General features: G+C 45.4%; 1 protein-coding gene across 2 annotated transcripts in view; it reads left to right on the plus strand.

The window, feature by feature from the left end:
* Positions 1 to 20221: 20221 nt before the first annotated feature.
* The window catches only part of lamb2l (laminin, beta 2-like), a 44007-nt gene continuing 36858 nt past the window's right edge, over positions 20222 to 27370 (plus strand). The window contains exons 1-2 of one of the 2 annotated variants that reach the window (XM_070838791.1): positions 20222 to 20354; positions 24849 to 24904. In XM_070838791.1, coding sequence (XP_070694892.1) covers positions 24862 to 24904 — 43 coding nt within the window. In that variant the 5' untranslated portion in view covers positions 20222 to 20354; positions 24849 to 24861. Of the gene's footprint in view, positions 20355 to 22903; positions 22925 to 24848; positions 24905 to 27370 lie in introns of those variants that run through there. The other variant, XM_070838792.1, reaches the window with a different exon arrangement.

Consider the following 27370-nt stretch of genomic DNA (forward strand, 5'->3'; position numbering starts at 1 on the left):
CAGTCAAACCCCAAGCCCACACAAGTCATATCAGTTGATGATTTTGGAGACATGATTGCAAGTTTGGCTAAACAAATTGGAGAAAACATCTCAGCCAGCCTTAACACCATTCACCAACCCAGTACTGTCCAACCTCAGTCTCCCACTAAAAGTGAGTCATCCAGCAATGCAGGTTTGTCTCAGTTGAAGGTTGTTGTGCAGTCAGACACCAAAGCTCCACCTTACTTCAGGGGTGATCATGCTGATGTGTTCTCTGTTCATGAATGGGAGGACATGATGAGATGTTACCTGAATAGGGTGAAATGTGACACTCCTGCTGAAATGTTTGACCTGATAATGTCGAGACTGACAGGCAAAGCTAGGGATGTGGTGAAGGTGTCGCTCCGCAGCCGCCCTAAACTGAGTACAGCCGACCAGCTCACAGCTGTGTTTGACATATTGAAAGGTAACTTCAGTGAGCTCACATACTCAAACTTACCCATGAAAGATTTCTACAGCACCATTCCCCGTGTTGGTGAGAATGCTATGGACTATTGGATTCGCCTTAACAAGTCCATCGACGCCGCTGACGAATGTCTGCGGAGGCGGGGTAAATCTGTGGAGGACCCCGGTGCTGAAGTGGTCTTAATGTTCATTAATCATTGTCCTGACCCCAGGCTTGCCATGTCATTCCAACTGAAGGCACCGGAGCAGTGGACTACAGCGGAGGTTCAGGAGCGTCTGGATGCTCACATGAGACATTTGAGGAAGACAGCAGCCCAATCCCAGCACACAGTGGGTTTGTCGGCCTACAGTCAGAGCCCCGTGGCTGATTCTTTCCACCCTCCTGATCTTAGCACGTCCCAGGCTGCTTTAGTAGCACACCAACCAAAGACACCTTCTAACTCTCTACTGGCCTCTGCCCTGGCCTGCAGTCAGCCCCAGTCAGACAATGTTGTAGTAAGCCCACGTGAGCCTGCTTCTCTGTCTCCGCCTCCTTCTGCCGTCTCTGACCCTGCTCATGCTGCCGTTGACTCACCTACTACCAACCTTGGTGTTCAACAGGTTGTGGCAATGTTTGACAAAGTTCTGTCCTTGTGCAACGCTTCCCTTGCAACCACTCAAAGGCCAGTCAGCCGACAGCAGGGCAACCGTCAACCAGCCCACCATCGAACTGGTCAACCCCGTAACCCACTGCCTTCTGAGCCTCTTGCATGCAAGGTTTGTGGCTCCAGGGATCACTCTACCCATGCACACTGTAGGCTGTACAGATTGTGCCTCAACTGCTTCAGTCCCGGTCACATAAAGAGTCAGTGCCAGCTGGCCTCCCCTTCTCCAGCCATGCCACTGCCTTCTCCCTCCAGTGCTGATTTAAACTAGGCCGCCTGTGTAAGGAGAGGGGTAACATGGGCGGTACTGGTGACACCCTCAGTAAGGAAAATGACTTGCAATCAATCTACGTGAACTGCTGTAGTGGTCTCCCTGATGACAAAAAAGTTATTGTTGTGGGTTCACATAGAGTGGAAGGAGCTAGTGACCTGTTTTATGCTCCAGTGTCTGTCGGGGGTCAGTCTACTTTGAGAGGGATGCTTGATTCAGGGAGCATGTCATGCACGCTCAGTGTGGAGGCGGAGTCCAAGCTTAGAGCTGCTGGTGTTCTCCCTGATCGTCAGCTTGTGCCTGAGAAGGTAGTCCTTGTCGGCTGTGGCGGCCTTACAACACAACCCAGTTGTATCTATGACCTGGAAATTGAGCTTTATGGGTCCAAATTCATTGTGCCGACTTTCCTTGTCCCGGGGCAGAGAGACGAGCTCATCGTTGGAAGCAACGTCATTAGGCCCATAATACAGAGGATGAAGTCCGATGAGAAGTACTGGGAGCTCATCCACTCCAGCACCTCGGACCCTGATTGTGAGCAATTTCTTCAGTTGCTCAGTTGCATTACTCGTTGGTCTGGTCCTGAACTGCCTGATAAAGTTGGAACAGTCAGACTGCGGCAGGCTATCACTCTTGCACCACAGGGGGAGCATCTGGTGTGGGGAAAGCTACCCAGTAGTGCTCCTGTGTCTCCTGGGAGCACTGTCATTGTGGAGCCCACCTCTTCCCGTTCAGCCCCTAAAGATATCATCATTGGGAGGGTTGTGACACCCATGTGGGGAGATCGTTGGGTCCCAATGAAGATCCTTAACCCAACAATGAAACCTGTGACACTGCGCCGCAATGCAAAAGTGGCAGACGTGTTTCCTTGTGTGGCAGTGGAGGACCTCCCTCTCTCCCAGGGTGTGAGTAGGCCACACACCAGTCAGACTGACCCTAACCCCAACTCAGGCGCCACCCCTAACCTCTTTCAGCGGCTTAAGGACTGTGGATTGGCGGACATCAACCTTGAAGACTGTGAGGTGTCGGGTGAGTGGAAACAGCGGCTCGGTGAACTTGTGCTCGCTTACCAAGATGTCTTCTCCAAAGACAAGTTGGACTGTGGGGAAGCGAAGGAGTTTGTCCATCGAATACACCTCACTGATGATCGTCCCTTCAGACTGCCCTATCGCCGTGTCCCTCCAGCTCACTATCATAAACTGAGAGAGGTGCTGTCTGAGATGGAGTTGAAAGGTATCATCAGTAAGTCAGTCAGCGAATATGCTTCGCCGCTGGTCCTTGTCTGGAAGAAGTCAGGAGAACTAAGGATCTGTACTGACTTTCGCTGGCTTAATGCAAAGACCGTCAAGGACGCCCACCCACTGCCTCACCAGGCCGACTGTCTTGCCGCCCTTGGTGGTAATGCCTTTTTCAGCACCATGGATCTCACATCAGGATTCTACAACATCCCCCTCCATGAGTCTGACAGGCGGTACACGGCCTTCACGACACCCTTGGGCCTGTACGAGTATAATAGACTTCCCCAGGGCTTGTGCAACAGTCCCGCATCATTCATGCGGATGATGATCAGTGTGTTCGGGGATTTGAACTTCTCCAGCCTCCTCTGTTATCTGGACGATCTTCTCGTCTTCGCTCCATCTGAGGAGGAAGCCCTGAAACGGCTGGAGGCTGTCTTCTCACGTCTCAGAGCCAACAACCTGAAGCTAGCACAGAGGAAGTGCTACTTCCTGCGCAGGTCTGTGAGGTTTCTTGGGCATGTGGTGGACTGTGGTGGTGTCTCAGTCGACGAGGAGAAAGTGAGGGCCATCTCAGCTTTCAAGCGGGAGGACCTCATGAACGATGACGGCTGCACCCCATCTCAGCGGCGGGTCAAATCTTTCCTTGGGATGGTCCTGTATTATCAGCATTTCATCCCTGGCTGTTCTTCCATTGCAAAGCCACTCTACACCTTGACTGCAGGACAGAAGAGGAGAGCTAAAGGCTCCTTTGGTCGGAGACGGGCTGGCACCTTTCGAGAACTGACTCCCCAGGATTGGACCCCTGCCTGTGATAAAGCATTTGAGGATCTGAAAAGCGCACTCCTCAACAGTGTGATGTTGGCTCACCCGGATTTTGATAGGCCTTTTGTTCTCTCCACCGATGCTTCCCTTGACGGTCTCGGTGCTGTTCTATCTCAGGTGCCTGCCGGTGAGGAGAAGGCGAGACCCATTGCCTTTGCAAGCAAGACTCTCAGTCGCAGTCAAGCCAACTATCCTGCCCACAGACTGGAATTCTTGGCTCTGAAGTGGGCAGTTTGTGATAAGTTTAGCCACTGGCTCAAGGGTCACAGATTTACTGTCTGGTCTGACAACAATCCGCTCACATACATCTTGACCAAGCCGAAACTTGATGCTTGTGAGCAGCGGTGGGTCTCTAAGCTGGCTCCGTATTGCTTTGAGATCAAGCACATCCCTGGCAGGCTAAACGTGGTGGCAGATGCCCTCAGCAGAGACCCATTTGTGAGGCCTCTGAGGCAGCGGCTGCTGTGTGAACCTTACTCTGAACTGCTGGACCAAGTATGTGATGTCAGTGATGGATGCGTGCAGGATGCCTTCCGCCTCACGTGCCAGCCACAGTCACTGGGGAGTGCCTCTCACTCTGCTGCTATTGAGGGCTCAATGTCTGAAGATGATGTCTCCTCCCTCCTCTCTTCATTGGACGAGTGGGACTCTGCCCCCAGGCAGCGGGCGGCCTCCGCAGCTGACCATCTCACCACCCTCAGACTTCCTGACCAGGATATGTTGCCTTCATTGTCTCCTGCTGAGCTTCAGTCACATCAGCAGCAGGACCCGGTTATCTCGAGGGTCGCTCACTATGTTGACAGGAAGCGCAGACCTTCCAGACGTGAACGCTGCAATGAGAGTCAGCCAACTCTGAGAGTCCTGAAGCAATGGGATAAGCTAACGCTCCTGAACGGCATCCTCTATAGGGTAACAAAGGATCCCTTGACCAAACAGAAGAGGTTCCAGTTTGTTGTGCCTGAGTCCCTGAAGGAGGATGCGTTGATGGGTGTTCATGATCGTGCTGGTCATCAAGGTCAGCCCCGCACACTTTCCCTGGCCCGCCAGCGTTTCTTCTGGTACGACATGGAGAAGGATATCCGCAGTCATGTGAAGCACTGCCACAGGTGTGTTCTCAGCAAGACTCCCGAGCCTTCTGCAAGAGCCCCACTGGAGAGCATCAAGACCTCCGTCCCTCTTGAGCTTGTGTGCATTGACTTTTGGTCAGCTGAGGACAACCACAACAAGGCAGTGGATGTTCTTGTAGTGACTGATCACTTCACGAAGTTGGCACACGCGTTTCCCTGTCAGGATCAAACTGCCAAGAGGGTGGCCAAGAAGCTGTGGGACAACTTCTTCTGCATCTACGGTTTCCCCCAACGCCTCCATTCTGACCAGGGAGCAAACTTCGAAAGTGAGCTGATCGCTGAGCTCTTGGAGTTGTCGGGGGTTGGCAAGTCCCACACCTCACCTTACCATCCTATGGGGAACGGCAGCACGGAGAGGTTTAACCGCACCTTAGGCAACATGTTGAGATCTCTACCCCTTCGCTCCAAACAGAAGTGGCCACAAATGATCCAGACCATGACCTTTGTATACAATTGCACTGTTCATGAGACCACAGGGTTCGCGCCCTTCTACTTGATGTTCGGAAGAGTCCCTAGGTTGCCGGTTGACCTTCTCTTCAAGAACGTGCTTCATGATTTGACTGTGGGTGACTATGGTGCTTATGTGAAATCCCTTCTGGAAGACCTGCACTGCGCCATGGCACTGGCTCAGAAGAACTGCACAGCTGAGCAGAGACATCAGTGTGACCAGTACAATAAACGGGTCAAAGGTCAGCCTCTGTCTCTCGGTGACCAAGTGCTGCTGGCGAACAAAGGCGTTAAGGGGAAACGTAAGCTCTCTGACAAGTGGTTGCCTGTTGTGTTTACGGTGGTGGCCTCGAAGCCTGCCCTGCATATCTACCGGATCAGGGATCCAAAGGGACATGAACGTGTCGTTCACCGGAACCTGCTGCTTCAGGTCAACTTCCTTCCGCTGGAGGAAGCTGTGGATGATGATGCTCCCATGTCCATGGCCGCCACCGGTATGGCCAATGACCCCCCTGGATCTGGTTGGCATGAGGCGGATGTGTCTGATTTGGACACTGCAGCTGCAACGGCTGAGCCATCCCTTGCTGACTCTCTCTCAAGTGTTGGTGACTGGGATGATGGCCGCACTGCCTCATGGGTCCGTGAGCGGTCCTCCATTGATGGGCTCCCTAATCCAGACTGTCAACCACTTCCTCCTGTAGCAGCCTCGCTTGCTGCTGGTGGCCCTGCCACTGCCCTGGATCCCCCGACGGCTCTCCCGGACTCCCTACCGCAACCACCGCCTGCCAGCCCGCCTCAGGCATCTGGTGCAGACGGCCTACTTACCTCACGGTTCGGCAGGATCATCAAACCGGTGTGCCGCTTTATCGAGTCCATGGCACAACTTGATTCCATGCTAGGGGTTCAGTTAGATACCCGTCCTGCTGTTCTTCATGTGTAAAATGTGTGAATCAGGGTGGCGTGTTATATGAGCTGCTCTTGTTGTTGTAATGGTTACATGTTGCTGTGTAGGACCTTGAGTTGTATTTTTTTGTGCTCACCCACATCGTTGGCCTGTGTGTGTGGTGTATAAGGCACCTCATCTTGTCTATGGAGTACTGTGAGTTCTTGCTAGGCGCCAAGCAGATCTCTTGTTCTCTTATCCTTTTAATAGGAAGCTCATATTGCTGGTTCATGTCATTTGGTTGTTTTCTTAATGGCCAGTGTGTTTGCGTGGATTGTTTCGCTACCCAGAATTTTGTGTAATTCTAGGGGGGTGAGTGTAACAGGGTCAATTATACAGCAATGTGTACATATATTATAGATTTGTTATTGTTTAATTACACAAAATCTGTGTTACATTAAGTTTATTTTACTTATATTCATTTTAGTTAACACCTGACAGGTTGGCCTCCGAGTCGGTATGTGGAACTATTGTGCAACAGTTTTAGTTGGTACCCCTACGTTCTGGTTGTAATGTGACACACCCCGGAAGACAAGGGTTCCGGAATTTTTACCTCGTGCTCGGTTTGTTTTTGGTCTCCGTGGGAGAGGGGCATGCATCTGAAAAGACTGACCGGAGGATTTTGTACACGTTGCTGTTGTCAGGAGCTGCAAATAAAGCAGATAAGGCTTTCAAAAGTTATCGGCGCCCGAGTCTCTGTCCCACACACAACGCAGAGTCAGACACCACCGGTTACATATATATATATATATATTTACTAAATAAGATAATTCACAGCTTATTTTACCTCTGAAACAACCTGATGCAACTCCTCCAATCTATACTTATCAATAGTTTAAGCTGTGGTAAAGTGAATTTAGACTTAACTGCACACATCTGTCCACAGTTGGCTTAATCGGGGGAAGTGTTATTGGCAGCCTTGTTGTTGTGATAACAGGCTTGTTTCAGATTGGTTTTGCTCCAGCTGAAAAAGTGGATCAGGTAGATGCAGCAGTGATGGCGAGGTTTATTGATAAAGCGAAGACCAAGACAGCATGAATAAAAACATTTTGAAAGGAGATAAAATGAAATGCATACAATCAAATACGGTTACAGGGCACTAATACAATACAGGAAGGCAAAGTGCAGTAGAGAGAGAGTTTTTATTTTAGATTTGAAAGTGGTTGTATTTGTGGCTTATTGTTGATCATGTTTGACTCCATCTATGTGCAGAAAAGCATCTAAATTAGCCAAAAAGACAGAAGAAGAACTCTGGTATTAGTGGGTATAAGTAATGGCAGAAATCCAAATTCAGATATTAGAACTAAAAAGTTTAAAAAGTCTGACGTAAGTTGTGTTCATGCCTCTTAAAGCTGTTATAACTGAATAAAATCCTGTATGTTGTGACGTGTCCTAACTGTTCTTAATTCAACCTTGTTCGTTTCGACCTTCGCTCGACAAAAACCATCATCATTATTTTTCTCTCTCAGCAGGAGCTCCTTTTCATCTCACCCCCCCTCCTTCGCTCCTGCGCCCGTTGTCTTTCATTTAGGTAATAAGACACAAAGACGTGGAGTGATCGACCCTGATTATGAGAGATATGAGGCCTGATCGAAAGCCTCGCTGCACATTTAACCACGTCGTCAGACCCACTTGGCTACAAATATCCTACATTTTTAAACACTTTGAGTATTTAGGCAGCAGCCAAACATACAAATTCTCAAGAGCCGGAAAATGTACTGAACAGAAATCTGAACAGCCTTTTTGTTGACATATTAGAGCCAAAGGTTTTCACAGAGGGATATTTGGATAACAATAAAATAAAACTATTTTCATCATGTTTTTAGGAATAAGATTAAGAAAACAGTCTTCAAATATTTGAATTTAGGAGAAAGACACAAAGTGCAGTAAAATAAAGACCTAAACGTTTACTGTGGATGTTTTATTTCCTCTTGTCTGGAAGAAGACACGATAAGGCCGCAAAAAAGATTAAAAATCTCAAAACCAGAGCATGAAAAGAAAATGTCTTTGCCTGTTTTGTGTCTCCTAACAGCCAACTGAAGCTCACAGTTAATGATTTGTTGGTAAAAGCAGATTAAACCCTGTCTGCTGGATATTAATACACTCTAAATGTTTACAGCATCGCTGTCCCACTGTGGAATTACAGCAGTTCATCCACTGCCTTCATACGATCGTTCTGCTTTGTGTGTGTGTGTGTGTGTGTGTGTGTGTGTGTGTGTGTGTGTGTGTGTGTGTGTGTGTGTGTGTGTGTGTGTGTGTGTGTGTGTGTGTGTGTGTGTGTGTGTGTGTGTGTGTGTGTGTGTGTGTGTGTGTGTGTGTGTGTGTGTGTGTGTGTGTGTGTGTGTGTGTGTGTGTGTGTGTGTGTGTGTGTAGTTTCATTTATTCATTATCTAAGTTTATTGGCAGAAATCTCCTTTTGTCCGTGCTGCACTGAAGCAACGTTACCTGGCTGTGGTTCTCGGCTGAGGCACGTGGAGGTGGAGCTGTTTTCTCACTAGAGGGCAGACCTTGATCATTATGTCTGCTGTGGTACTGAAAGCTATTTTACCATCTAATCAAGCCACACTCCTCACTGTAATTACATTTTAGACACCCTACCTTCATCTCTCCTACAGACAAACTTCTATTCTCACTAGTCGGTGCAGTAATTAAAGATATTCACACTAACATTCTTAATTACAGATATTATATGTCCAGATACAGCTTTTGATTATACTAAATCTAGGTTATTTTTCAAATCCTTAACAGGTATAAGTGGCTGTTTTAATGTTTAACAGATGGACTGGATGTGAGTTGCTGATATCCACAATTAAAATCTTCAAAATCAAAAGGAACATTTCAGGTAACATCTACAACCATTTTTATAGCAGCAGTTGAGTCCTTACGAGGAAAAACATTTCAGAAGTCTGCACTCAGAACTGAAGTGAGACCCCACAGGGGACAGTACTCTCCCCCTTCCTCTTCACCCTGTACACCTCGGACTTCAGTTACAACTCTGGGAGCTGTCACCTCCAGAAGTTCTCCGATGACACAGCCATCGTAGGTTGTGTGTCAGAGGGGGACGAACAGGAGTACCGGGAGGTCGTCTCCAGCTTCGTTGACTGGTGTGAGCTAAACCATCTTCAGCTCAACACCAGCAAGACAAAGGAGATGGTGATTGACTTCCGCAGGAAGACATCCCAGACTGCACCGGTGAACATCCAGGGACTGGACATTGAGAGGGTGGAGACCCTCAAATACCTGGGTGTTCACCTCAACAACAAACTGGACTGGTCTCACAACACAGACGTCCTGTACAAGAAGGGCCAAAGTCGTCTCCACCTGCTGAGGAGACTGAGGTCCTTTGGAGTGTGCAGGACTCTACTCAGGACTTTTTATGACTCTGTGGTGGCGTCTGCAGTCCTCTATGCAGTGGTCTGCTGGGGAGGAGGGAGCACAGAGAGGGACAGAAAGAGACTGAACAGGCTGGTCAGGAGGGCCGCTTCTGTCCTGGACTGCTCCCTGGACTCCATAGAGGAGGTGGGTGAGAGGAGGACTCTAACAAAACTCAAGTCCATCATGGAAAACCCCTCTCACCCCCTGCATGAGACTGTGGGGGCCCTCAGCAGCTCTTTCAGCAGCAGGCTGAGGCACCCACCCTGCAAGAAGGAACGCTACCGCAGGTCATTTCTCCCATCAGCCATCAGACTCTTTAACACCAGCATCACTGGCTGATGTTAATATACTGCCTACCATCCATGCCATTCCATTCCTGTAAATATCCTATGGTGTAAATATTTATTTCATTTCATCACAATCCATATATTTATATCTATATTTATATTTATATTTCTATTTATATTTGCTATCTTTTGTCTTTTCTATTGCTTTGTTTCTTTCACTGTCCCTGTTTATATTGTTGCTGCTGTAACAAGAAAATTTCCCCCTATGGGGGATAAAATAAAATAAAGAAGTCTAAAGTCTAAAGTCTAAAGTCTAAAGTCTAAAGTTTTGACATCTATTAACTTTTTGATATTCAGAATTAGAATAAACATATTTGTTGATATATTATTGTTTCTTGTCATAAATTTAATTGTAGATGCGTAAAATCTATTTTTTACTGATCATAATGCCAACTGTGGATATCAGTAATGACATTTTACTAATCACACTGTATTTTGGATATTAAAAAAACCATCTGGAGTATTTCTTCATCTTGGATAAAAATGTCATCACTGAATATCCACAGCTGACATTATAGCTAGTGCAAATGAAATTTCAGATATCTAAAATTAGACTTATGACCCAAAAAAAAAGATAACGAAGTGCCAAAATGACTCATTTCTGTTTCAACTCGTAACAAATGGTTTCTCCTGGTAAGAAATCTACTGCAGGTTTCCAGAATATTTATTCTAGATACCAAAAATTACATCATGTAGATATCAGAAATGTTCTTTTTGATACCTGCAATATACATCCAGTTTAGTTATCAAATATTAAAACCCAATTAACAACATTTCAAAACACCAAAGTCACACAATAACACAAACAAACTGGCAACTGTTATTTTAAATCACTGTTTTTGTCAATGGAGTCTGGTGGCTTTGAACTGGCTGTTTCTGGCTTTAAAAAAAGGATCTTGCAGGTCTCTCTCTGTAGGGATCCTTTCTGTGATGTTGTCGAACACTTCAAATAACAATCTGAACCTAAAACAAACACTTTTAGTGGACGTATTTAGATCGGGCCCCAAAGGATCCGAATCAGTAACGCTTCTGGATGTGCGTCCGACTGTGTTCACATTTGCATTATATATTGTACGTGCAGACAATAAGGGATCAGTTTTAATGATCTCCAAGCTGATTTACATTCATCTCGTTGTTCCCGGTGTTTACGGTATGCAGATTTAAAAAAGATGCAGCCTAAACATCACTTCGGGCTGCAGATTTCAGCCATCTGGCAGCTTCTCAAACTGACACTGACACAAGCAAGCAAGACCAGGTGACAAAAACAAATTCAAACACAAAACAGCTTTCAGAGCTGGTTTCTTCAAAACTAAATTGTCCACACACACCAGCATGCACACACACACAGAGAAGATTACCCAAAAGCACGTGTAGAATGAAAAAAAGAGGGTAACTGTGGTTTTCAACTGTTCATTTTCGCTTTCTGAGTGTGTGTAGCAATCAGGTAAAGCACCCCCCCATCCAGATGTTGTCCCCTCCAAAGAGCATAGTGCTGCACAAATTACAGCCTCTGCCTCCAACCAGAAGTCTCACTGTTTCTCAGTATTTTTTTTGTCTCTGCTGTTCTGTCAACATTTCTTAATTTCCACAATTCAGTTTATCACTCGGTTGCCGTCTGCTTCTGTGTTTCTGTCTGTCGCTGAATCGCTGCTCACCCCTTTGTGTGTGCGTCTGTTGATCACTGTCCTCGGTGCGTCAGTGCTGCACTTCAGGCCCATATTAGATTACAGGCTACAGACATATGTGCAGCTTTTGAGCTTTACGTTCACGTTTGTGTCGCAGGATGATACGGCTGCTCGTTGATAATTATGGATTCCAGCCATTCCTGGGCTTCACCTTGCACAACCTCCTCCTGTCCTGCCGTCTCTCTCTCTCTTTTTTTTTTAAATTTTCCTCCCATTCACTCATTCAGCCCAACCCTGTGCTGGTGTAAACACCTTGTCCCTGTTTCCATCTTCATCCATCTCATTAGCAGCCTAATATATTGATCGTGTGGCCAAAGATCACACCAGGCCTAAACACACACACACACACACATCAACTCTTTGCAACGAAGGCTGTCCTTGTATTATGCTGCTGCTGCTGCTGCTGCTTGGGGACATGTGATAGGTATCAGTTGACTTTGCTGGCACCACATAATGGGCCTGGCGAAGGAGATTGTCATCATCTCTTGATAATTCCCAAGGTACAAATCCTGTCAGCGATGAGCTTTCCTATCTTCCCCCCCCCCCATGAAACAAGAGGGGCAGTAATTTCCACCTCTCTTAGCAGCACTACATTTTCCTCTACCGCCGCTTTCATAAGGGACGGACCAGCATGAGTCAAGAGAAGTAACCACAAACAGACTCACTGACTCACATCATTACAGATGTAAAATCACGCTGCGTCCACTTGAAGAACTGTATGTAGAAAAGCAGCAGGCCCCAGACAGTAAGGGTCCCTAAAGGCAAAATGTAACATTAAGGCAAGGCAAATTTATTTATATCGCACCTGTCAGACACGAGGCAATTCAAAGTGCTTTACAGGGACATAAAACACAATAAAAACATGACACAGAAGCATCAAATTGCATGTAAAAGATGATAAAAGCACCTGAAAATTAATAGTTAAAGCTTAAGAGAAGATGCATTAACAGACAATATAAGCGTGTGGATAAATAGTTACAAATGAAAAGAAAGTTAATTATTAGAAAGCCTCAGTAAACGGTGATGCTTTCAGGCCTGATTTAAGTGCGTTGACGGTTTAAGCAGAGCTCAGGTGTTCAGGAAGCTTCTTCCACAGGTGGGAGCGCTGAGGAGACCTGCACCAGGTGACCTGAGGGGTCTGGACGCCTCTGACCTTTATGAGTAAATCTGTTTATTGCTTTGTACGCAAGTAATTGGATTTTAAAAGCTCCACCTTCCTCTTAAGATGCATTTTGTGTCTTTCCATTTGTTATTATATGCCGGACGGACCTGTTTGTTTAACCAGAAACAGACGTTAAATCGTGCTATTCAAGCGTGGCAGTACAAATACTGTGTTGGATCCGAAATCAGCCTTTAAAGTCACACAATAACACAAACAAACCGATCAAGATAGCAGAAGACCAGCAACTCCCATGTAAAATGTCTGTTTTTGTCAATGGAGTCTGGTAGCTGTGAACTGGGTGATATAACAGCTGTTTCTGGTTCCAAACAAAGGATCCTACAGGTCTGTTTCTGTAGAGATCCTCTCTGTAATGTTGTCAGACACTTAGAATAACAATCTGAACCTGTCATTTGCCATTACAGCCCATTTTCCAGCCCGATCTCGACTGCTGGCTGAGGCGATCCACTGGATTAATAAAAATCTTTGTACCTGCCAGTCATTCTCAACCCCAAATATGTGAAAAAAACACTGAATATGTTATAAGAAGTATATTGAACAGCCATGCATGACCACAATGTGTGTGTGGGTAAAAAAACAACAACATGGACGGGCCTGTGGATGAATGAAAAGTATGTGCAGCATTTATAATACACAGAATTACAATAGGCCTTTTTCACAGGAGACATTTTGACATGTCACAGCAGGAAAAGCTTGGATGGAAATAAAAAATGGCTGAATTCCTTGTAGCTGCTTCAGGTTTTGTGCGTGCCGGCTGACTGTCCCGCTGTCGGGACTCACTGGGACACTTGAACAGACGGGAATCATCATGAATGCAATCAGTAACAGCTCCTGCTATCAAATTGTAATGTTTGCGGTGGAAAAAAAGACCCTTGAAGGCATCATTTAGCTTTCATCGAAGAAGACACATACACATATAGCATCCACATAGAGAATAAGACTGAAGGTCCGAGCTCCCTGCAGTGTGTTGGGGAAGCAGGGTGAAGGCACCTCATCAGGACAGCAGGCTCTGTTAGAGGTGGAGTCACATCCACAGTCACAGAGTCACAGGAGGTCTTTTCTACCAGCGTTCATCGAACTAAAGATAAAGATAAACGTTTTATTGATCCCCACAGTGGGGGGGGCAGCTCCAGGATGGACATAAAAGCAAAACAACTGAAGAAAGAGAAATTTAAATAAACAGAAACATTATGTACAGAGACATTACATGCACAATAATACAACAGTTAGAAAGTGACATCACCATAGTAGTACTAACTAACTGTCATCAAACCAAACCTACAGCACAGCTTCAATACATCTTTTACCATCATGCAGAATTAGCTACTTTTTTTTGTGCCACCTGACTCTGACTCTTCTATTCTTTTGTGTCTCCACTTTTACTGTTACACTCTTTTAATGTCACTAACTTTCACTTTGCAGTGAACTGAGGGAGTCTGACTGTGATCCGGCACCAGTGGGCTCGGCCTGGAAGGGCTGGGTGGGGTGGGGGGGTGCGGCACTGCGGAAGGACCCGTACCTGCCCCTGCTGTCCCGGGACAGTGAGCGAGTGAGCTGCCGGTGACACCCGGAGCTCCACCTCCCTCCCGCCGGGCAGAGCCCTCCGCTGGACCGAGCTCACACTGACTGACTGACTGAGAGAGACAGACAGACAGACAGACAGACAGACAGACGGATAGAGGGATAGAGGGATAGAGGAAGACGGATACAGAGAGAGAGGAGTCCCAGAAAACTACCGAGCAGGTGAGCGCTCCATCTTATCCTTCCGCCTCGACTAACATTTCTGCAAATAATCCCCGCAGCACCGTTTATTTCAGTGATATTCCTGCAGCGAGTGTCTGCTGCTCAAGTTCATCTGTTGTCCCTGAACTTGTTCCTCATGTTACTGCTGTAAAACCTCCTCAGACAGGAGAGTTGTAAGGGACTTTGTGGTGTTTTAAACCTTTTCTGGGTTGGTACTGAACCTTAAACACTGTTTAGTTCAGTATTATGAGTGAGTGTTCACCACAAACTTCACAGCAGTGAAGTATGGCTGCTCTGAGGACCTGTATGGTCATTATGAGCATTTTAACATTCACTGGGTAGTTAATGGAGAAGGCACCAGGAATAGTGGTGGTTTTTATTATTATGCAGTTTGAATCTCACAAAAAAAAAAGTTTCTTTTTGTCCCTTTATTTGGATGTTTGAGCTCCAAGGATTCAAGGATTCAGTTTTTATGTGGAACATTTTGTGAAGCCAATCACAAATGAGCTGCACAAACAATTAGGAGCCAAATTATTATTCAAAGGGGTCAATTTTTATGTCTTTAAACAGAGTTTTTCCCCCCAAATGACTCATTTTAGGCCAAATTTAAGAAAAGAGTGAAAGTATAAAACATGAAGTTACCAGAAGTTGTCTGTGTTAAGACTTGTGGTGAAGAAACTAGAATTGAGATTAAAAATTGGATGACGTCATGACTTGCAGAGAGTGTGTGTGTGTGTGTGTTGTCTCTCTCTCTCTCTTTCTTCCTTCTTGCTTCTCTCTTCTCTCTCTCACCAACATCGGCGGGTCGCTCATGGCCTGGAGGCAGATTTGTGACACTGCTGCACACATTCCTGCCAGATTAAGCAGCAGTGCAGATTAATGGAGTGCACAGCTCAGGTTCACTGTGCAATGAACGATATTCAGATTTGGGCTGCAGGTGAATAACAGCCAGCTTCTCTGACACGGCGCCGTGCTGTTATCTCCAAAGCTCACGTCAGGTACCAATAAACACCAAGTTTAACCCTGAAAAGCATCTTCTCCTAACTGGTGCTCTTTAGTTGAGCGCAGCCCCCAGAAAAGTGCACATCTCTATTTCTGGTTGGAGCATTCTTGCTTTTTTTTGTTTCTCTCCCTTCAATTTAAGAACGCTGTATCCTCATTCATTCTTTTCACCAGCTTGTCAGGGTATTTAGACGTGTGTGTGTGTGTGTGTGTGTGTGTGTGTTTGGAGGTGCATGTTCCCATGGCCCTTATAGGCTTAGTCTAGCTTTAATCAGCTCAAGGACCTGGCCTCTCGCCCCTCCGCTGAGATCAACTCTAACCTGAAGGGTTAAGAGGACCCACGAGTAGGTCCGACCCCGACTGGTAGAGCTGGGAGAGGGGGGGGGCACTGGTGGGTGGCAGCTTCTCCCCTCTATCAACTGATTATAGATTGACCAGTATATTGATTTTGATGTCATGATGAACATAAGACAGGTTAGATAAAAAGCGGACATGGCCAAGGTTGATGTCGCATGTTGGTTTTGAAGCCTCGAGTTTGGCATTTTCAAAATCGCCATCTTGGTTTTGGAGCCAGAAGAGATGCATTGATTGCTTACCCTGCTTTATGCCTATATATTTTACTCTAAATGGCACCGTGGACGTCCTGCTGCAAACTTGCGACTGCGACCATGAACTCGTCAGGAAAATGTTTGACTGGCTTTAGGGACTGGCTCCACTTTTCAGACTTCTTCTATACAGTTTATAGTGATGACCGTCACAGTGGACAAAGAATGGGAAACACATGGGCAAACTAATTTATAGTTAAAACCACACAGAAACAAAGAAGTGTGATAGAACCTAATTGGTCTGCGGCCCTGGAGTGAAGCCGAGCTGACCGCCATACCAGAGCAAAGACACTCATGGTTAGTCGTCGTGTTACAACTCTTCTAGCTCTAGAGGCTCGTGTTGTGGCTGATGATGATGATGATGATGAAGCTGCAGAGTCTCCGCAGCACCTCTTCCTCCCCAGTGAACTCTGAGCAGAAGCCAGTGGGCCTCAGGCAGGTAGGAGGTGGGAGAATGACACCACCCAGGAAATGGTTGTAAGCACACGGGTGTTGAGAAGGTGGGCAAACACAGAGGTCAGGTTAGTGTGTGTGTGTGTGTGTGTGTGTGTAGTCTGCAGATCAGGAGGCCTCTGCAAAGTCTCCTCGCTGCCGTCAGCCACCTTGCGCTCTACGAGTGTGTCTTTGATATACGATCCTCCGTCGGGGCCTCTGCAGGCCGAGACGCTCATAATCTCGTCCTCTGATATAAATCAAACCCTTGTTTGCAGCACGCTGACGAGAGCGACTGATTATCGCTGCGCCCTCTGTCTCTTTTGCTCCTTTCTTCCTGTCTACGAGTTCTGCCTCTGGGGAACTGTCGAGCTAATTTAACTCTAATTTGTGTCATCATCATTTTCAGCGTATCTGGTGATATGTTGTTTGTTGTTCCACTTATGCCCTAATGGACGTCTTTCTGTTGTTTAACGTAGTCTAAGTATAACTTTTACAACAAAATCTGCTATTATTATTAATAATTTGATATTTTCCATCATCATTAGTTAACCCACTAATACCTTTAGCATGTAATAAGAGGCTGTGTCAAAACTAATATATATGGTAAAAAAAAAATTGAAAAAAGATCAATGAGCAGGTTGTTTCAGTTAGAATCAGCTACTGTTGACCATCCTGTCACTCACAGACATACATGCGACAGACTCTAACACATAATCAATCAGTGGTCGTGCACCTGACGCTCAGTAGCAGCATCAATATTCTTAAATGAGGATTTCTATAAATGTATATGATGTCTTGTTTTCTCAGCGACTCTAACAGGTGACGGCTGCTATATTTTGTATAAATGAGTGGCTCAGAACTTTAAGGTGAAGGAAGCTTGTGACGCCTCTGGCTTCCAGAAAACTTTACACCTCTGTTTGTCCTTTTCCGCTCTCGTGCACACACAGAGTGGAAGTTCCCACTGGAAATGGCTGATGTCTTACAAATTGCACCACAGATTGTCTCATCAATAACAGGAAATGCAATTTCCTCGTAAAAAATCCGCCTGCCTGTGTTTTACATAAGCAGGAAACTTCTCCAAGCACTGATTAGTCCTCCACTTTTTAGATGAATAGTTACTTTTGTTTTATGTCCTCTCAAATTGGGTCAATTCACTGAACGTTATGTGATAAATGCAATCAGGGAAACAGGCCTGCACTAAATGTTTAAATGTTTAAATGATGCACACACACAAACCAGTCACTGATAGCTTATCAGGAGATCAACAACAAGATGTTTTTGTATCATAAACTAGAGGAATTGGAAATCAATGAGTGGAAAATGTCCCACAAGGTTGCGCAGAGTTAAGAATTAGATATTAGCACCTTCAGATCTGGGCACAGCTCCATACTTCAATAAGGTGGTGGATAGTTTTGCACAGAAACGAGAGAGGAGGAAAGGCCTGTTTTAGGGTCAAATTAACTCATCATTTAACAGCCAAATGATGAACACTAATCAGGCTCTATGATCAGGTATTTTCCTGGCTTTGAAATTGGCTGTGTGGTGTTTGGGTGCACAGGCAGGAGGTTCATCCAGTTGTTGGTATTCTGGTGAGATTGGACGTGCGCTGAGAATAGACGTCTGAGAACCACACCCTCCGATCTACCGTCACCTTCACCCCCAGCTCTTTTGTACTTTGCACTGCTGCACCCACTTGAACCAAAATAGCAGGTGTGTTAGGAGACGCCCACACACAGAATCGCACCGTTGCACGATTTTAAATAGGTCCCATAGTTTCTTATCAGTGGAGCTTTGCCTCTATACACATCTGAGCTTTAGCACTAGCATAAGACATCTGCAGAATATCTAATGCCTCCTTGTAGATCCTTACCAACGAGTGGTGTGTAGTAAAAGAAGTTTTGGAGTGAGAGGGTAAGCGTCACGTACGAATTCACCTCCAAGCACTAATTCTTCTCGTTTCCAGCCTGTATATAAGCAGAGTCAAGCGCCGCTGCTGCACTTTCATTTTGGGAGATGATTTACCTGGGGTGTGGCCTCTGCACGGCCATTCTGCACTTTGCTGACCTCTCCGCAGGTCTGACTCATAAACCCAGTTTCCCTGCTCACCTCCACCTCTCACCTGCCGATTCTCTTGGCTTCTAGTCCAAACATGAATGTGGTGATTGTGCCGGTTGGTGTGCGTCTGCACTGAATTTAATCACCTCAAAGGTTCCGCGCCGGCTGACGTCTGGTCGTGCCCTTTGCATGATCTTTTCTGTCGGTGTCTCGGGTGTGTGCCCCCCCCCCCTCCCCCCCCGAGTTCAGTTAAAGATGAATTTCTGAGATAAAAGACCCGCAACGAAATCTGATAGAGTGCTGTTGTCAGATTTAAGAAGCAAAGTGCACTGTTGTGTGTGTGAACAGGAATGCACACACACACACACACACACACACACACACACCTTCTGTGTGTACATAGGTGGTGTGGAACAAAGGCTAAGTAAGGAAGCCCAGCGTGGTGCTCAGTGCGCTTTATTTGAGGTCAATAGCAGTAAAAATCTGCTATGAATCTCACACTGGCAGATTTAACCCTCTCCCTGCAAACCAGAAATGGAGAATTATCTTGTGACTGCGTTCTTTCTTTCTTTCATCATTCATTAAGATGAATGATGATGATGATGATGATGATTATGAGATTTCCTTCGGCTCCACCCGCGATGTTCTGACGATGTTTGTATCAGGAGGGAAGCGGTTAAATGAAATCCCTTTTAATTGAAGATGTTGAGTTTGGGTGGTCTGTTTCCATCAAGTGTTGATTCTTGGGATTCAGTGTCTGCTTTCCTTGTCGATTTCAGTTCCTAATGTTTCTTCAGGGTTTCATAAATCCACCAGAGTAGACCAGGACCAGCTCCTTATCCACAAGAGCCATTAAGAATCATTAGCACGGAGACATTGTTGTGAATATTGCTTTCACAGCTCTTTACATGCATTTGTAATGTATTGAATTTTCAGCATACTATATTAAATAATATTATAAATAATACTATATTCATAAAGTCTGTGTTTTTGCTCCATGTAATTTCATAAAGGCTTTCTCTTAGTTTAATTCAGGGAGACACACTCAGTGCAGCTTCAAGGTGTGTTACAGTAATTTACGACTGCTGAGTCTTTTTTTTTGCAATTTAATTTGAAGCGCCAATGTGCAATTATTCACCTGGAGTCTCAGAAGAACTGAGTCATTATGATGAATGTAGACATCAAGAAGGATGTTCTTCTTTTTGGACTAGACGGAGAATAAAAGACGAAGTTTTGCAAGCAAACTTCTCTAAACTTGCATCAATATGGCTGCAAACACATCTGAGAGTAAGAAACGCACCTCAAAACACTACCAGGTATCTGCGAAGTATCCTACACTTACATTTTTGTAATTGCATGTAAACATTTTTTGGAAATCTTAACTATGAATGCGGAGCAAGGATTCAAGGATTCAAGGAACTTTATTTGTCATACCAACACACATTTACACATGGGGAGGTACGAAATTACGTTCTCAGGTCCCGGTTTAAGCCACGATAAATATATAGATTAAATATAGAAAATATAAAAAGAAGTACCGGGAGAAAGAGCAGTATAAAATAAAATCTATTAACATACGCTTAACGCTTCTGATGCCAGTTTTTCAGGGCAATTAAATCCTTTATTTATTTATGTTAGTATTACTACTGCTCTGACCTGAGAGATCTCCGCCCCGGTCTCTTGGGGTTGCTGAAAGCCAACATCAGTGACAAAGTAAATCACTAACTGAATTAGAGTAAAGGTAAAACATTCACTCCGAGGTGCAGGAACTGTGGAAGAAATAAAACTAGAACTCAAAGTCACAGTCAGGAAGTAGCATCGATTTACAGTGTGATTTATTGGATTTCTCTGACTGTGGCAGAGTCACACAGGGTTCGACCGAGCGGCGCTGGAAAGTATTTTATTTCTGTGTTAACTCTTCAAGGTCCTGTGCTGCTTTCTTTTAGTTGACTCTTCTGCTGCAGATATGACTGGAGGGAGCTGTAAGATCAAAGGTCCGTTGGTCTTCTCTGATACTTAAGTGCACACTGCAAGTGTATTTGTGGCAGTTTTTGTGTACTAGATGTACTGTAGTGCTGCATGGTGAGACTTTTATCATTTACTGTGTGCAGAGTTTCTCCTTTCTGTTTAAATGTTTACTATTTTTGTCCTTTATTCCTAATTATTCATGTGTTGTGTTGTGATACCTTCAGGGGTAGTTGCCCCCCGGAGGGTCAGACTGACACATCAGTTAAGTGATCTGTATTTCCCCTGCAGTGTTGCAGGTAGCAGCAGCTCTAAATATAGAATCACCTGCCTGTTTGAGGAGAGCAGACTTCCTCCATGAGCTCATCTGAAGGATCTGATCCCGTTTCCAGCCCGGCCTTGTTTTACAATACTTAAACAACCGCCTGGAGCTGCAGCGAGCCGGCCGTGTGTTGGGTAGCTCAGACCGAAGCCCTTCATCTGATGTGTACACAAACTCAGGCACACACAGAGTCGGGCTTATCGTGTTTTTGAGTTCAAGGATATAGGAGCCTGGGATTGTTTGGATTAGCGTCTCGAGATTTCTCGGCTACACAGAAGTTATAGTGGTGGCACCGAACCCTCTGCAGGCTTCTTATCTTGCTGTCGTTATTATGTGTGTGTGGGTGTGTGTGTGTGTGTGTTCCTCAAGGTCTAGGCTAACTAGGTAAAAAGTGACTTTTCTCCTCGATTTGATTTATTTTACTGTGCTGTACTTTTTAAACACCTGGATGCCTGCGTGCTCGTGAAAGGGGACGGATTACAGTATGAATGTGGATAAACTGTGGGTGCAGCCTGGATTTCCTGATGATGCATTTGAAATCATGCACTGCTTTTTATCTTCAGGTCTGTGACAGCAGTGCTTGCAGTGTTGCATTGACTCAGTTGCAAGTACAAAAGACAGCGAATGAGCGTTCAGTGACTCAAACAACTTCTAAAGGAGGAAGGTTGGTGAAAACCTCCATAAGAATGATTCCTGCAGCGCCTGCATGGGGCCATCGGGCCCACAGCTTGCACCAGTAGCTGCAGTTGCCATGTGACATGTTGAATCTGCCTCTCCATCTCACTCTTCAGCACAGGTCAGAGGTCACGTCAGCAGAGAGCCGTGAATGTGAAAGCCGCTTTGTTCTCTCCTGCAGTTTTTTATTCGTCTAGCCTGAATCACACACATGCATGCATCTTACATGGACAGGCACAAAGGCACTCCTATCTCTGTTTCTCTTTTGTAGTTATAGCACCAGTCGCTTCAACCTTTTTGGATTTTTTGAATAGAGTTGCCCTCCAGTGCCTCCAGTCCGATGCCTCAGCCCAGTTGAGTCACATCCCATGTTTTTTTTTTTTTTTTTAGCCTAACCAGAGAAAACAATGATGAAACTTCACCTTGCTCCCATGCTGGATACAATTCAGTGAAATTCCACTGAATTGCAGCCCATGTAACTCTCTAGTAGATTGCATTTTGGGAAATATGCCTTTTTCGCTGTCTTGCAGAGAGTTGGATGAGAAGATCGATACCTCTCCCGTGTCTAAATACAAAGCTAAAGCCAGCAGACAGTTAAAATAGCTTTGCACAGAACAGGAAAGTAATAAAATTCGCCCACCAGCACTTAAATACACACTAATTTGTTTTATTTTTTATGTAGGCGATCTGACAGTTTCTCCGCTGAGACAAGTAACTTCCTGGAGTCTCTCGTGGTTGCCTGGCAACTGCTTCGAGGAGAAAAAAAAAAAAAAAAATCTCTACAGAAAATTGTGCAGCACTTGTTCTGAGCTCTCTGAGCCCCGCTGCAGTGTGGAGAAACTTCCTCCTGAAAGCAGAACTTGCTTTCAGGCTGCTCGGCTCCTCTCGCTTCAAGTGCCGTGAAAGTGGTGTCATGTGGTGCACTGAAGCTCGGTGGCCTACTTTACCCCACAGAGCCAAAATGTCTCCCCGTCCTCGTCAGCGTCACCCTTCTCCCTCCTTCTTTCCAGTTGGTTTTCCACTTGCTCCATCTCTCTGTCTCTCTCTCTCTCTCTTTCTCTGTGGCCTCCCCTCTGCCTCTCTCGCCCTTCACTTTCCCCCAGTGTCCAGAAGAAAGGGGTGGTACATTCCAAAAGCCTGGAGACCATTCCCCTCTTTCAGCCAGTGGCCCACAGAGTGACAGAGGCATTAGAATAAGAATAGCTGCCCATTCACCCCAGTGCCCCAGTGACGAGCTGGAGGGAGCAAGGGAGGGCGAAACGGAGGGAGCCGGAGGGAGGAGAGGAGCGAATGGGGTGGGGTTGGGGGGGGGTCCCACACACACTGGGTTGCCATTGGCCGGCGGCGTTCCCTCTGTTTTTACATCGCTGCCGTCAGTTGTGCTTTCAAGTTTGTTTTACACATTCTGGTGCACATACACTCCACACATGTGCATGCACGCGTAAACACACACATCGGGGTCCGGGGCCGGCACACGTGCACACTGGAACTGGGAATCTACACAGACACACATACACACTGTCAGACGGCATCGGCCTCCAGAGGCAGAGCGAGCAGCTCTGACCACGCAGTGCAGAGGGGAGTGAGGTGACCTGTGGCTGTGTGAGTATGAAGCTAGATTCAGCTCCTGCTGACGCTATATATATATATATATATATATATATATATATATATTCATATATATGTATATAACACTGTTGCTGCGTTGCTTTTCTGCTTTACGTGTTTCCATAACATCATCTGAGGTGCTTTCTATATCCTCTTGTGTTTTCGGTGGATTAGTGGTTCAGATTAAAGTGTGACCTTGTGCTGTCACCACCGCTGTAGGTCGCCTGTGGCTAAACTGTAAACTTAAAGTGTTAACAGTAGTTTTAACAGTGGAGAAGGTGGCTTTAACACATGGCCTGTGGAATAATACGCAGTTGATTTAGAGAAATGTAAGTATAATTGTGATGATTAGTGATAATTGCTCTGGGCAGTTTTAAGATCTTAAGCGTTCCTTGCAGCTACATATTATGTGCTGGTGTTGGACGGAGAGATGGATCTGTACCCTCCACTTAGATATAATATGAATTATAACCAATTTTACTACCATGTTTAAAAAAAAAGCACACTTTAACAGGTTCAAATCTTGTGCTGCTCACGTGTCTCCTCATTGTGCCCCCTCATTTTTTATTTTTCTTTAAATCTTACATCTTTTTTTTTCTCGTGTTTCTTTTTCCACTTTTGCATCCCGTGCTCGCGTCTCTCCGTCCTCCCCTTTCCAGAAGCATAAAAAGCCTCTGCTTTAAAAATCTGACAATGCTTGAAGCAGCATTTTAACCTGCACAGATTTAGTTACAGCAGTTTGTCTAATGAGTGTGAATGAATGAATGTAATGAGCTGAGATCCATCAACCATCAAGCATTAAGATCAAAGATCAAAGATGTTTAGCGTGTCGCTGTTGTTTGTGAAAAAACATGTAACTCCTCAACTTTAACATGTCAACTTCTCTCAAAAAGACAAACGCCTCGCTCTCTAATGGATTTTTAAACAATATGTTCAGTTATCTTCCGTTTTTTCTGAAAACTTTAAATCATTAAAACGCCTGGTTTACCTTCGACTGCGATAATAGGCTTTCACCTTTTCATATCTTGCTCACGTACTAATGCCCCTGTAGGGTGAGGGTGCACGAGCAGCATAATCCGGATATTAGCAAGTAAAACTAATTTATTCTGAATAGTGATGAGGCAAAAACGTATTGCCGTCCCTCCAGTTTGAAGGAAATAATGGCACACATGAGCTGTTTTACATGCGGCGACGGGGTCCGAGTGTATTCAGGCCGTCATGTGGTATTTGCAGCTCATTGTTATGGAAACGGTCAACAACTTAATACACATGTAAATCTGTTGAGCCGAGCGTCGAGGTCCCTCCTCTGAGCCTTTGACAGTGTGAGCGCGGGGGGCCACGTGGAACTTCTTATTGCCGACCTGAGTGTGAAAAATGCTTTCCAACCGAGCCCTGCTTTAGTCCGCAGATGTGGATTAGCGAGGGAGGTCAAGTTATTTCTTTAAAACTGAAGACTGTTTGATTTGTGGGACAACAAAGCCGCTCCCACAATCGGACTCAAACGGTTCGTTTAGGCTGCAAAAGCGTTGGCGTGCTGTGAAACGCTCCCTAAAACGAGTCCTCTTGCCCTCCTGTAGCTACTTTTGCTCGTCTCGGAGGTCAGACTGGTGCAGTGTGTGACATGAATGATGTGCCCACACACACACACACACACACACACACACACACAGAGCAGATCTCTATGTTTGTGGAGCCTGAGTACACTTTCTGTGTCACAACACAGTCAAAACCCTACATTATATTTGCATTTAAAGCTGCTTTTCGTGGCGTTCAAACCAGCATGAATATGAATAAAGGCTCTCACCATCTATCTGAGTCACTTTTCCTCTGGAAGTCTGGAGTTTTCTACACGTTTTATTGATGTTTTACTGATGTCTTTGTCTCTCTCACATTATTTGTGTCTGTCTGTTTGTTACAGCCTGGTGTCCACGATGATGTCCGCCATGGCTGTGTGTCTAAGCCTCCTCATGCTGGGTGAGTACAAGTCACATGTCGGTTTTGGCGCAAAAAACAAACCAAAAAGTGTTAAAAGCTTTGATTCGGATGCCGCAGGACTTTGGTGCAGTTTGAAACTTGTTTTAGCGTTTGGTAATCTTGGCAACCTGCATGATTATCAGTTAAAACAGCAGCGTCTTGTGCTCGTGTCCTGCTCCACGCACACCATGTGGTTTCGCAACGAGCGTTAGCGATTCCACAGTAAGTACACGGCGCAGGACTCTTCCATTTTGTCCTGTCTCTACTTGTCTGTTATTATTTATTACTTCACCCCTTTTATCTAGGAGGACCTGTTGTAGTCCTGACTAGTAATGTGCACAATGAGCTCTTTGTGTCACAAGGAAACAATGAACACATACGGCTCAGTTACTCGCTGCATTGAACGGCTGTCAGACCAATAAACCAATAAACTGGCCAAGTGGGTATCTCAGACGATATCTGACGTTGTGGCAGATAAACAGTATGTCTGGCCTAGCGACCCTTCAACCCCGTCCTGTGTGTTGTTGTTGTTGTTTTGGCCTCAGTAGAGTCGCAGTCTCTGTACGCTGTCATTAGGGTCTGATCCATCGTCATTTCATGCACGTTAATCACAGGATTGAGTCGTAACCGCAGGTGTTTGCACTGGATTGTGTTTACTTCAGGGAACAGGAAGTGAAGAGCTTAAGTGAGAATTTAACTCTCCTTCGCTGAGTTGTTGAAGGGTAACGATGATATTTAGGAATAGTGTGTGTGGGTTGGTTTTAGACAACATTTCAGCACTGTGTTTTTTTTTTTTTATATGTGTTATACAAACACAATAAGCAAACCAAAAGGTCTGTAGTTACATTGTCAGGAGACATACCTCAATAGAAAGTGATAAATTACACTGTGGAAGCGAAGAGTTTCGCAGTGGGTGGTGCAGAGTGGGAGCAGAGCACCACGCCGTCAAACCCTCAGTGCTCCCTCTCACTTCAATATAACGAGCGAGCTGCACTTAAATACAACGTGAAGTGAGTTTTCTGCTGGTGTCTGTGTGGCAGCTCACACTGAGCCACTTTAAAGCTCCAACTTCCTCTCACGTCCGCCCGTGTCGCTGCACAGGTCAGACAACTCCAGACAAATGCACATTTTCAAAAAGTCTTTGCTTTAGTTCGTGGAGCCTGGAGGCAAAAAATCCACTAAACTCTAAACTCTAAATATTGCCTCATGTTGTCTAAAGCAACATTTAGGCGCTGCGGTTAATGACCAACTGATGGAGACCGTCGGTTCTTCATGTTTATTTGTTCTCTATGTCCGAATCTTCAAGAAAATAAGGCCGGTGATATTCTAGCTTATATTCACGTTAACGATGAAGCTCTATGACACAGAGCAGTAAGATGGATCACTTGTTAGTAGGATCAACTCCACAAAACATTTCCACCAGGAGACACCATGCCAATTCATAAACACCTCAAAGTCAAAGTAGAGGACTATATAGGAAGTAGTAACTGATTTGGTACACAGCTCTCTTCTCTGTGCTTGTGTTGCATCTCTTTTTGGCTGCACATTTCTGTTGCTGCTGCTGTTGTTGTTGCTGTTATGGATTTCCCCATGTGTTTCCCCAAGTGGGCGTTGATTCAGAAGCTGCAGCATGGAAATGCTTTAGGCGTATGAAGTGTGTGCCTGGACTCTCCTCTTCTGTCTGTAAGGATTCGGCGATTCTATCAATTAAGAGCTTTTCCCTTCATATGAGGGAGAAGTGTGAGACCTGAGCTTAAAGTTCTCACAACACTTCTTTCACTGTAATCGAATTTCAGTATGCTGTAGCTCCTGTTGGTCTCCTCTATGTACCATCTTATGTCTCTGGCTCCAGTGGACACGTAGAGTCAAGTTTATTAGTTCAGTTTGTGGGATTTGGAAACTGTGTGAGAATCCGGGGTATTTGTGGAATGTGTGGTAAATGATGGGCTACTGACAGCAGCGCGGGATCGGAGGCAGAATGGGTCCTCGCAGGGTTAATTGGTGACTGAGGGGCATTTTTGAAAAAGGCCACACACACACACACACACACACACACACACACACACACACACACACACACACACACACCCTTGGTGTTCCTGTGTTTGTGTTTCTCAGGAGACTTAACAATGAATTTATCAGAAATTCTCGTCTTAAACTTCAGCTGTCCACACAGTGAAACGGGGACTGATTGAGTATATTATTCGTGCCTTCTCGCTCTCCTGCACGCAGATATCAGGGTCAGTCTTTATGTTAATCATTAACTGGAAGAAGACCGTAGTCATGTGTGTGAATACAGCCAGCTTAAGTAAGGGTGCACTTGGGTTAGCTGAAGTTCTGCAATACATATTAATGAACGAATAAAAGATGAATGACTGAATGGATGAATATCTTCAGTAGTTGTTTTTTTCTACCAAAAATAGACATGTAATCATGAATTTTCCATTTTTAAAGAAGTATTCTTAA

Source organism: Pempheris klunzingeri, chromosome 11 (genome assembly GCF_042242105.1).
Source record: "Pempheris klunzingeri isolate RE-2024b chromosome 11, fPemKlu1.hap1, whole genome shotgun sequence".
Lineage (NCBI taxonomy): Eukaryota > Metazoa > Chordata > Actinopteri > Acropomatiformes > Pempheridae > Pempheris > Pempheris klunzingeri.